Raw genomic sequence first — 12893 nt, forward strand, 5'->3', positions numbered from 1 at the left:
CTTCTTCTTCTTCTCCTTCTTCTTCTTCTTCTCCTTCTTCTTCTTCTCCTTCTTCTTCTTCTCCTTCTTCTTCTCCTCCTTCTTTCTCCTCCTCCTCCTCCTCCTCCTCTCCCCCCCCAACGTCCCCCAGTACATAGTTGTATATTCTAGCTGTAGTTCCTTCTGGTCATGCCGTATGGGATGCCACCTCAGCATGGCTTGATGGGTAGTGCCATGTCCACACCCAGGATTCAAATCAGTGAAACCCTGGGCCACCGAAGCAGAGCATGTGAACTTAACCACTCTGCCACCGGGCCAGCCCCTATGTCTGCCTTTTAATTGGCATGTTTAAACCATTTACATTTAATGCGATTATTGATAAAGCTTGAGGGCAGAGGAAAGGACCAACTTGGTAACATTAAAAAGGGTGGGGGCACACACCCATTGATCCAGGAATTCCTCTTCAAGGAATTTATCCTACGGATTAATCCATGCAAGGTTGTTTACTAGAACACTGTTTGTAATTCCAAAAGATTGGAAACATCCTAAATGATCGTAGTAGGTAACTGGTTATATAAATTAGGATACCCTCACATAATGGATGACTGTGTAGCTACAAAACAAAATGATGGATGGAATGCTCTCCAAGATAAATTATTAAGTGAGATAAGCAAAGTGCAGAATGATGTATATGGTAAGCTACTGTTATGTGTATAAGTACATGTGTTTGCATGGAATATCTCTGGAAGGATAGACAGGAAATCAATAACAAAGGATGCCTCTAGGGTAGGGAAAGTAGAGGCTGGAGAACTAGGACTTTTCATTTTATCTTCTCTTATAATGCTTTAATTTCGTACCATGTGTAGGTGTTACTAAAGTAATTTTTTCATTGTTTAAAAAGATAGATGATTATTGATTTTTGAGAGAGAAGTGTCAGTTGAGGACAGAGCAAAATTGATAGTGCAAGTAAAGGAGTGAGTGAGTGAGTGGTAGGGAAGTAAAGACAACTCATTTTGTGTATTCTCATGAATTGTGAATTTGTTGTATCATGAATTTTTTGGGCCCTAAGCCATATTTAGAATTCTTTTCTTTTTCTCTTTCTTTCTTTCTTTTTTTTTTGTAATTGACATTTGGTTAAGAGAGAAAAAGACATAAAAATAATACATTCGTGGTAGGGAAAAAGTGGTTATTGAAAGGCATTTTGTTAATTTCATCACAGGTATATTTGCCCTGTGTCTTACAAACAAAAAAGAGGTATGTGGGTTACATGTATGAAACACTGGATCAAAAGGACCCAGTATTTGATGCAAAAGGAATAGAAACAGTCAGAAGAGATTCCTGCCCTGCTGTTTCTAAGGTAAGTTTTATCTATCTTATTTTCATCTTTAAGAAATAAATGGTTAAAGAAGCTGGTGAAAATCCTTAAGCACACATCTAGGTAGAGGAGCTGTAGCCTATATGACCGTATAACTCTAAGAGGAACTATATGATTTTTGAGAATTTCATTTCTAATGAAAAATTTAGTCAGTAGTTACTGACTTCTTCCCACACCTTCCTTCTATCACAATCGCTAAAAACAGTATGTGCACGTGAAAGAATTTCCTGCCTGATCACCTGGAGATGATAATACATGCTATCATATGACGACACCCAAAAGCTAGGGAGCAAGATAAAAAAGAGGAACTGGCAACAGAGGCATTTCATAAGTAATATAATCCAGCCTAGATTAGCTGAAATTTTCTTTACTTCAGTTATCAAATACAAGTTAGGAAGATTTCTAAACAATGGTACTATAAATTACCTAAATTTCTCAACCATAGTAATTTTAACCATAGTATTTTATATTTTTTCTTTACTCAAGTCCAAATTCCTTCTATTAACAAACCAAGAGTAAGTGGTATAAGTGGAATAGCACTCTACAAACTGAGTTTTATGAGAGCATTAGACAACAGTCCACCTATTATGTCAATATAGATATAATGTGTGAATCTGAGATATTGTTTAATACTAGTTTCTGGAAGAGATATCATCCAGTGCATTCTTTCTTTGAGGGCAGAATTGTACTTGGGCTAAATTAGCAAACTTGTTTTGTAAATATGTATGGGTTCCAGTACTCAGAATAAGATACAGAACTTTCACCTGGAACTAATTTAAGTTCAATCCACTACGTAAACCCATTGCATGTCAGTCATTTCCTAATAGAAATATTTCTAGTACAGAAACTTGTCACAATTAGTATATATTTATTGACACAGAAAACTGATTTTGACTTCACTGCTTGGTGATGTTTAAACTTCTCTCTGTCCACCTCAATCAGGTCCTTTCTATAACAGGGTAGATAAAAACAATACATGAAATCATGTCTGGCTTCTTGTGCCCACAGTGCTTTTGGCTATTTAAGAAAATGTAAATGTTTCATGTTGCTCATCACATAGCAAGTATTTCATCGCCTGTCATCCCAATCTCATTTTCCTCAAACTGCATGATATTCTACTTTTAGAAATAGCAAGCTATAAAGTCTCAAATATTTTCCCATTTCTAATAATTTTTATTATTCAATCATTGTAAATAGCAGGTTGTTAAGGCAGATCAACAAGTTACCCAGTAGTTATATAATTGAAAGTATAACAATAATGAGGAAATATACTAGGAGATGTCTTATCTTTGTGAGGTTATCCCTTCTTTTTTCTTTTTTTAAGATACTTGAGCGTTCTCTAAAGCTGCTATTTGAAACAAGAGATATAAGTTTAATTAAACAGTATGTTCAACGACAATGTATGAAGCTTCTGGAAGGAAAGGCCAGCATACAAGATTTTATCTTTGCCAAGGAATACAGAGGAAGTTTCTCTTATAAACCTGGAGTTTGTGTGCCATCCCTTGAACTTACAAGGTAATGATGCTCACAACAGCACAACTCTCAATACCTAGCAAATGTAGTCCTGGGATTCTGAACACTTTGGAGTAGTGGACACCTACTCCAAGTGGATGGAAGGACACCTAGTCAACAGGCACAGACACAGAGCTGTTTCTTCACCTGCCCACATGAAGCCTCACTAAAGGTGAATGGTGTTCCCCATGGAAGCTCTGAAGAGGAAGAAGGAGCTCCTCTTCTGGGCTTCCCTTGGGAAACTAAATTCAGTGAAATTGTAATCGGTATAGAGCTTGAATCTTTTGTTTTTGTCACATCAAAATCACTTCGTAGTTCTTAATATTAATCTACTAAAGCATTTTGATGGTTGTGGTTGTTAGTGCTGTCGAGTGGATTTCAACTCATAACAACCCTGTGTTCAGCAGAACGGAACCCTGCCTGGTCTTTTTGTGTCATCCTCTTACCTTCTATGTCAGACAGTGCTCCGCTGCTATTCATAGGGTTCTCATGGCCAATTTTTTGGAAGTGGGTGATCAGGTCCTTCTTAGTCTGCCTTAGTCTGGAAGCTCCACTGAAACTTGTCCACCATGGGTGACCCTGCTGGTATTTGAAATACCAGTGGCATAGCTTTCAGCATCACAACAACACGCAGACACCACAGTATGACAACCAACAGAGGGTGGTATGGTTCCCTGAGTGGGAAATGAACCCAGGCCGTGGTAGTGAGAGCACCAAATGTCAACCACTAGACCACCAGGGCTGGCTGCGTAGATGGTATCATTCTGGAGTCTCATTATTTAATCAGCTAAATATTCTCTTATCTTTCAGTGTTAGATTTATGATAGTTCTTACCCTTAGGGGATAGAAAACATTTTAAGCTAGCTGATATCTGCCAACTCATATTGTTTTCCAGGTAGCAATGATTCAGAGTAAGTTTTAAACTCTTAGAGGATATCCCCTTGGTGCCAACTACGTGAAGTGTATATAGTTCTCAAAAAAAGTTGTAACTCTAACTTGAAGGTACCCCTTGTAGACTTCTCATACTTTCATTACTGTTTAATTCTCATGTAATTTTCTGGAAAGATGCCTTCCATGACAGTCTTTGCGTATTTTATTTACATTTAAATAGGAAAATGGTTGCTTATGACCGGCGCTCTGAGCCTCGAGTTGGGGAGCGAGTGCCATACGTCATCATTTATGGGACCCCTGGAGTACCACTTATCCAGCTGGTAAGGCGTCCTGTGGAAGTCCTGCAGGACCCAACCCTGAGACTGAATGCCACCTACTATATCACCAAGCAAATCCTTCCACCCCTGGCAAGAATCTTCTCACTTATTGGAATTGATGTTTTCAACTGGTATCATGAATTACCAAGGGTAAGCCTACTAAATAGTACCCGTTCTATGACTGTAGAAAGACTTGGCTTAAAATTTCCAGTGGAGCTAAAGATTTTATTTATGTGCTATAAGAAGCAAAGCAGATGCTCGTCATCTTAAACTGGCTAAGGTGCCACACTCCTCCAGTTTCCTAAAAGAAACTTTTAAGTTTTCTAGACACCTTCCCAGCTGCTGTCAGACTGACCAAATTATAGAATACTAAAATAAATCCCACAACTATTCAGTGGTAAACACTTAGCTACAAAATAACTCAGAATAAACCAGCTAATAAAAAACAAATGGAGAGCAAAAATTCCTTCGATATGGGTGTCTAAGAAATGTATAAGATGTAGTATCTGGACATAGACCTGAGGAAACCAGACTAAAAAAATAATGTTAAAATAGGATTATACTAAAGGAAAAGATGCAGTGTGGAATCTTAGCAAAGGGAGTTTCACTTGAACTCTTCTTTCTTAGTTTCTTCAGTAGAAGTCTGAAGGAGCGATGTATGATTCTGTAATAATCAGGGATAGATTACTCTAGGAGAGTAGTAGTTTTTTGGGAGTTTTGTTTTGAGGAAGATTAGCCCTGAGCTAACATCCATGCCCATCTTCCTCTACTTTATATGTGGGACGCCTGCCACAGCATGGCTTGGTAAGCAGTGAGTAGGTCCGCACCAGGGATCTGAACCAGCGAACCCTGGGCCGCCAAAGCAGAACGTGCGCACTTAACTGCTGTGCCACCAGGCTGGCCTGAGAGTAGTAGTTTTTATCTACTGTTTAGAATTAGATCTGCTCAGTCATTTGCTGTTATCTCAGACTATGAAAGGCTGATGGTATTCAGGCAAACTGATAAAAGTTGATGCTTAAATTATTTTTACTTTCTCAGTATGACCTCAAGGAAAAGAATAAGCTAGGAAACGGGTTGAAGCTGTGCTCCAGAGAATCTGTGCTGGCTGACCTCTCTAGTGCTGTACCCTGGCTCTACACCAGAAAGCTCTTACTATTTTTTATTTCGTCACCAGTAAGAAAAACTAATGGCATTTATAAGAGGTTGACCTAATAACTTATATGCAAAGTGATTTATAAGACACCAGGAGAATATGCCAAGGGTATAATAATATGATAATGTTATGTCAAAGTAAAAAGAGTCCCAGAAGACAGATCTCTGAGACCAGTATTAGCTTCAAATGAAGAACGCTTGGGTGACTTATATCTAATGACATTTGAAATGCTCCAGGTTTACTTTTGCTTGAATTTTGCACCCTACTGCCTAACAAGTTATTTTTAACCTTCCATTTGCCTTGTTTCCATGGCTCAAATTGTGCAGCCTTAAACAGTATCCACACTTAACTGGATTTCTTCTTTTGTCCTCTCTGCTCTCCATTGCCCTGTAGGATCTCACACATCTATGTATCTCAGCCCGAAAACTGAGCCATAGGAGACTATCTTTTCTTCCAAAAGAAAAAAACAATATGTCTGATGATACTGAGATGTAAGCTCTGTGAAAGGAGGGTCTTTATTCATTTCTGTAGCTGCCTTCTCTAGAGCAGTGCCTGACACCTAGAAGCTACTCAATATTTGTTGAACAAGTGAAATAATGCCTTAGTAAACCTGTAATTAGCAGGAGAATAGCAGCTCTGTTGTGAAGCTGGCCCAGACTTCTGAATTGATGTTTTTATAGATCCAGAAAGCCACTAGCTCCTCTCGAAGTGAACCTGGAGGGCGGAAAAGCACTATTTCACAATATTTCACTACCTTACGCTGTCCTGTGTGTGATGACCTGACTCAGCACGGCATCTGTAATAAATGTCGGAGCCAACCTCAGCATGTTGCAGTGATCCTCAACCAAGAGATTCGAGAGCTGGAACGTAAACAGGAGCAGCTTGTAAAGGTATGACCTTGTTCAAGAGACCCAGAATCCCAAGCAGCCTAATTCTTTGGGGAAATGTCATCAATTCTTGAGGTATACAGTATGAGATACAAAAGTGGTGTGAAAAATGGAGTACGAATTCTGAGTTAATAAACTTCTTAAAATATCATAATTGAATTAGGATATTAAAAATGGCTTAATTTGTTTTATAATTTATATTTTGGTTTTTATGAAATAGTATTGTATATAGTATTGTATATAGCATTGTATTGTGTTTGTTAAATCCCAGAACTACAACATCCATACACCCAATTTCTTTTATAATAATATTAAAAATAGAGAAAGAAGAGTACCAGTTGCTATATCTGCCATATCTACTCACCATTCCCATAAAAATCTGGTTGTCCTAGAGAATTGCTAGTAAACTTGGAAGGTTCTCAATTCTGAGAGTCCAGATAGAAAATTAACAGTTAACATGATTAAGTCTACTATATGCCAGAGATTATTGTAGGCCCTCTCACAGGTTAGTAAACTGACACAGGGGTTGAGGAATTGGCCCCATGTCACACTGCTAATAAGTGGCTGAGCTAGATAAAGACCTAAAATGCAGAGATGGTTTTTCAAACACAGGAATTCTAGCAGAAATAAACAACAGAAATCTCTTGAAATAAGTTGGAAAATGAAATCTCAAGAAAAAAATTATCATAACACATTTTTTAAAAAACAAAGTATATTTCTTAAAGGAATGATTATATCTTATACCATCATATTTCAAGTTACTTTTTTTTTTTTGAGGAAGATTAGCCCTGAGCTAACATCCGCCACCAGTCCTCCTCTTTTTGCTGAGGAAGATTGGTCCTGAGGAACATCTGTGCCCATCTTCCTCCATTTTTCATATGTGGGACACCTGCCACAGCGTGGCTTGATAAGCAGTGCGTAGATCTGCGCCCAGGTTTCCCAACTAGCCAACCCGGGGCTGCCAAAGCCGACCGCGTGAACTTAACCACTGCACCACCAGGCTGGCTACTCAAGTTACATTTTTAACTTCAGGCTAGAGAAGAACAATTTTGAGGTGGAGTTTGTTTTGTTGTGTTTTGTCTTATTTTAGAAGAGCAGTATATAAAGTAATTGAAATGTTTTAAAACCAACAAATAATTGAGAGGCAGTGTGATTTTGTGGAAAATGAAACATGCTGATAGGAAATCAGGATTCTGGTCTGGACTTCCTAATAACGGCCATGTCCCTTGGCCTCAGTTTTATCAGAATGCAAATGGTGACCTGATGCTGTTTCATAGGTTCCATCAGCTGTAACCTTGTAAATTCCTTATACAGTCATTCCTAGCAGCTCATCAGCTCACAGGCCTCATGTAACCCAGCCAGCAGTAGGTAAAGGCCAGTCTCTGCACCTTGTCCTCAAGGTAAGAAGCTTTTGAACCAAGACATAGTATCAAGCTTTTGAACCAAGACATAGTATCAATCCACAGCCTCTTAGTAGGAGAACTTAGCTGCCCTGCAGGTGACCAGGGAGAGAAACCGTCTCTTAGGAGACTAGGCTCTTAAGAATTTGAATGATTATAGAAAGATGATTAAGGACTGGTAAAGTATAGACTGCTTCCTCTGCACCATTCTAGCTGCTCAATTTGTACTGGCAGAAAATGCTTTACTTTTAGAGAGGATAGCCAGTCAACCAGAAACAGATCTCATTAAGGATGGTGGGATCTAAAAGGTATGATGATTCTGATGCAACCACAGAAGCCTAGCTTGTCGAAATGATAGGTTGACTTTTCCCTCTCCCCTTCCATCTCCTAAAGAATTCTTAAATACCCTCATCTTTCTCCTTCCCTTCTGTGGCCATCCTAGTCCAAACCACCATTCTGTCTCCCCTAAACTCCTGCGGCAGCCTCCTGCCCTGAGCCCCTGCCATCCTAGCCATTCTCAACGCTGTAGCTAGAACAATCTTTTAAAAGTACAAATCCGGTGTTCTCGCTCTCTCATAAAATTCAAACTCCTTAGCATGCTTTATAAGTCTTTCTCCATTCTGGCCCCTGCCTGCCACCTCTCTGTCACCGTTTCTTGCCCTTTTCCCTGTCACACTCTATCATCCAACCATGAACTTCTTTCAGGCTGTGATGCCCCTTAGTCCGTCCCGCGTCCTGGCCTTTAGACACCCTGTTCCCTCTCCCTGGAATGTTGCCCTCTGCCCCGGCTAATCATCATCTGAGAGGAATCAGCTTCACCCCCAGGCCAGGGGAAGCCTTCCCTGCGGTGGGCTCCTGCCGTAACCTCCTCTGCTTTCCTCTGGTTACATGTGTCTGTCTTCCCCACCAGACAGCAGTGAGCCCAGTGAGGGCAGAGCCCTACCCGCCCCTCACTGCTGAGTCGGCTGTGCCCAGCATGGAGTCCAGCCTGTGGTGGTGGTCTGTAAATACGTATCGCAGTCTAGTCAGTGCAACCACTGAAGTCATTGGGTGTTCCAGCTTCCTGAGGGCAGCACCACCCCTCATAGGAAATTCCCTTGTTCACTCCTAGTGCAAGGCGCAAGCGTGAGCAGAACCTCCAGAGCACCACTGCAGTCGGGCTGCGGGTGGTCTCTTACCTGAGCTTCCTGTCTTTTGCCCTCAGCAGCAGACACTGCACTAGGTGGTGCCATCAATTTAACCAGAACCCTTCTTCAATATTAGGTCTTATTTCTTATAATAATGCAGTTTAAAAGAAGTGATGCTGTTTATAAATAAAGATGGTTCATCATCTTTCAAGAGATATTTTTGACTTTAGGGGTTTTGTTTAAGAGAGTTAAAATGTGTCTCTTTTTTTTTTCTTTTTTTTTTTAAAGATTGGCACCTGAGCTAACAACTGTGGCCAATCTTTTTTTTTCTTTTTTCTTCTGCTTTGTCTCCCCAAATCCCACCCTGGTACATAGTTGTATATCCTAGTTGCAAGTACTTCTAGTTGTGGCACATGGGACACCGCCTCATTGTGCCCTGATGAGCGGTGCCATGTCTGCGCCCAGGATCCGAACCAGTGAAACCCTGGGCCGCTGCAACGGAGCGCGTGAACTTAACCACTCGATCACGAGGCCGGCCCCAAAATGTGTCTCTTGTACTTAAATAATCTGTAGGAATTTTCATAAAGTGGAAATTATAGGAGATGTAATGAGAAATGGTCAGAAACTTTAGTAACAGGAGACTTTGATACACTTCCTTAGCCCAAGGCCAATCAAGTGATCAGAAATAAGTACAGTTATGGAAGATCTAAACAACATTATAAGGTAGAACTGATGATTATATATCAACTCTGTAACCCAATATTAGAAAATACACTCTTTTCAAGTGTTTATGGAATATTCAAAACTTAACTGTATCTTTAGTCTGTAAAGAAAACAATAAATTTCAAAAAGTAGAAATATTAAAAATGACATTTGGGGCAAGCACAGGGGCGTAATGGTTAAGTCTGCATGCTCCACTTTGGCGGCCCAGGGTTTGCGGGTTCGATTCCCAGGCATGGGCCTACCCACCACTCATCAAGCCACGCTGTGGTGATGTCCCACATGCAAAATGGAGGAAGATTAGCACAGATGTTAGCTCAGGGCCATTCTTCCTCACCAAATAAACAAATAAAAACATTTTACCAATACAATGCTATAAAATGAGTAATTAATTATAAACTGAGAAAGCAAAATGATCCTTAACACTTCGAAATTTTAATACACCCTATTAAACAAACACTACATATAAGATTCTAGACAGCCATAGCAGATCTCAGAGAAAATTCATCACCTTAAACACTTGTGATAATAAACATGAAAGAATGGAAATAAATGAATTAAGCATCTGACTGAAAATTTTTGAAAGAATAAGAAAGTATACCAAAGGATAGCAAAAAGAAAGAATCGATGAAGATTAAAGCAGATTTTTTAAATGTCTGCCTCCTTAGGAGCTAAAAAGTAAGTGGCCTGGTTGTGGTGTTTAAAGTTTTAAATGTAAGCTGAATTGAGCTACAATGCTGCAGGTTTAAATCACCAAGAAAAGGATCTTGAAACTAAACATTGAGTTAAATTCAGTGAGGCAAGTAATTCCATCCTGGCGTATTTATCAGACAGGCACAGAGGGTGCATAAATATTTATCGGTTTGTCCTGGCACCTGCGTGTAGCTGCAGTACATAGAGATGTACTGCAGAAATTCTGTATCTGGGAATAGATTTGAGTCTCTTGGCAGAGATCTCATTAGTGAAAGGCTTCATGATGAACAGCACACGCAGTCTTCAGACAGCACCCTGAAGCACAGGTCTCAGCAGTTTCCTGTATCACAGCGTCAGATCCAGGAAAACATGCCCTTCAGTTGCCTGGAAGAAGTTGAGGCAAAGAACAAAACTGGATTCCCTGTGAGACACCTCTGAAACAGAAGCTCTTTGATGTAGATCAGAGAACTAAGTAGAGCGGGCTAATTTCCTCTGAAAAGACAGTCTAGAGTAATAGCTGCTGTTGGGGTTCCACTTTTTTTAATCACTTGGATACACTATTTAAGTGAAAAATCAGCCTGCACTTTCTTGACCCCTGGGGTCCTCACTAGTATCCTCCCTGATTTTTGGATGTTTTTCATGTTTGTAGTCTTTTTTTAACCGGATATGTGATTGAGACTTATTGTTTAAAGTCTGGTCGTAGTGTAAGACATTATAATGCTTCTGCTCTTTAAAGATTGCTTTATGATGTATTATTTTTCCTTTAGATCAGATCGTATTCTACATCAGAATCACCTGAGAGCCCTAAAAAGTACAGATTCGTAGGCACTCATGCCCAGAGATTCTGATTCATTGGTCCAGGGTGGAGCTTAGGCATCCGTATATATTTTTAAGCTCGTGTATAGCCAGGGTTGAGACCCACAGTCTAAACTACTACTTTCACATTGACATCGTTTGATTTTTTTTCATACTGGCATTTTCTTTGAAATAAGAAAATGGATAACTTTTTATGATTGGCATATAAAAAGATAAATCTGAGTAATTTGAAAAAATAGTGTTTATAGCTCATTTAAGAGACAGTCTCTGAATGATATGTGGATCTTAATATAGTAGAATTTTACTGTAAATGAAAGTTGATCTCTGGAATGAAATGAATCCTTACGGAATTTTGTGCTCTATGTTTTGTGAAATAATATCCTTTCAAAATGTCTCAACATGGGGTAGTCTAGGCTTCAAAGAGATGAAAATTAACGAAACTTTGTGTAACGTATTACGTGTCGTATGTTCGCCAGTAATCGGTGGTGGGTCAGAACAGAGGGATTGTAAAAGTTCGTTGTTTACACAAATACATAGGCACTTTCTTTCCTATTGTTTTATATATTCCTCTTGTGCTTTCAGATATGCAAGAACTGTACAGGTTGCTTTGATCGACATATCCCATGTGTTTCTCTGAACTGCCCAGTACTTTTCAAACTCTCCCAAGTAAACAGAGAATTATCCAAGGCACCGTATCTCCGGCAGTTACTAGACCAGTTTTAAATTGTCAATATCACAAAATCCCAGGTGCTATTTTTTTCGGTGTTTACCACTAGACTGTTGTGCATGGTGCTTTTTCAACTTTCATTGAGTCAAGTATGTCATTGTCTGTTATCTGAAGACTATGAAGACTTCTATGCTAACTGAATTAAAAACTGTACTAGTTGATCTCTGAATAGCTCACTTCTTACAATGTACAAAGTCTTCATCCTTTCACCTTTTTAACATTGTTTTATAATGCAGGTGTTGAATTTGCTCCAGTATGTGTAACATCTTGTAAATCCATTTGAGTAGATCATATTTACTTCCCTGTGGAAGGAGCACTGAAAACCTCTTAAAAAAAAAAAATTCGTGTGTTTCCTTGAACTGTCTGTATCAAGACGTGTTACTTAGAGATAACCCATTCACTTCATAATTTTGACTGCGAAATATTTTGTAAATACACTTTTTTACTTTTCAAACAACTGAGTAAAATAATGTGCAATGAATTTTATACAAATGATTTTCAAGTTGTTTGGTATATTTCCTCTAGGTTTTGCTTGACTCAGAGTAGAGTTGTTATTTTGATCAAACTGTGCAAACAATAGTACCATGTGTAGCATTTTGAAACATTATTTTCTAAAACCGCTGTCTTGCTTTAGCTATTAATGGGGCATTGTGAGGAACTGTGCAAAGACATTTTTGTTACAAACCTGTGGGCCTGTTGCAATACTTTAAAAATAAAAAAATTTATTCCATTTTTGCTTGTTTTGTATAGACATTTCTATTGCTTCTAAATATGCTTAAAATATTTTCTTTCCTTATGTACTGTACAGTTAATCTTATTTGCCATCATCTTGAACACAAAATGTGTATTTAGAATATTTGTATAACTGTATAAAATGAAAAAGGAATTATGTGGTCAGTGCATTGTTTTCTAAACTGGAAATCATTTTGTTTTAAAAGTTAATAATGGAAACCATATTAAAATTGAATAAAATATGAAATACAGCCATGTGATTTTATCTTCTATAAAGGGTATTATCTTCATCTGTTTTATAAGCCTGCGTTGCTTACATCTTACCCTACCCTTTTCTGAAGTTGAGGTAAATTTATCTCATTGTCACATCCTAATTAATGTTGCAATTCCCTTACCAAACGTTAGAATTAAAAAAAAAAATGGCAGCAAAAGTAGTATAGGAAAAATTTAGCTCTCAAGCTCTCATCCTTTTAGAGTTCTAAGAATCCGCTTGTTAGTAGATCTTCCATATTCATTTTCATTTAGATATAATTAATCTTGAAGCCAGAGGAAAAGCAAAAATTA

General features: G+C 38.6%; 1 protein-coding gene across 2 annotated transcripts in view; it reads left to right on the forward strand.

Moving 5' to 3' along the window:
• Nucleotides 1-12580, forward strand: part of REV3L (REV3 like, DNA directed polymerase zeta catalytic subunit) — a 172149-nt gene extending 159569 nt beyond the window's left edge. For both annotated transcript variants that reach the window (XM_046674363.1, XM_046674364.1), the window contains exons 28-32: nucleotides 1199-1336; nucleotides 2679-2869; nucleotides 3978-4224; nucleotides 5908-6117; nucleotides 11453-12580. In XM_046674363.1, the coding sequence (XP_046530319.1) occupies nucleotides 1199-1336; nucleotides 2679-2869; nucleotides 3978-4224; nucleotides 5908-6117; nucleotides 11453-11593 (927 nt within the window). In that variant the 3' untranslated portion in view covers nucleotides 11594-12580. The remainder of the gene's footprint in view (nucleotides 1-1198; nucleotides 1337-2678; nucleotides 2870-3977; nucleotides 4225-5907; nucleotides 6118-11452) is intronic.
• Nucleotides 12581-12893: the final 313 nt, after the last annotated feature.

The sequence above is a fragment of the Equus quagga genome, chromosome 11 (assembly GCF_021613505.1).
Source record: "Equus quagga isolate Etosha38 chromosome 11, UCLA_HA_Equagga_1.0, whole genome shotgun sequence".
NCBI classification, from domain to species: Eukaryota; Metazoa; Chordata; class Mammalia; order Perissodactyla; family Equidae; genus Equus; species Equus quagga.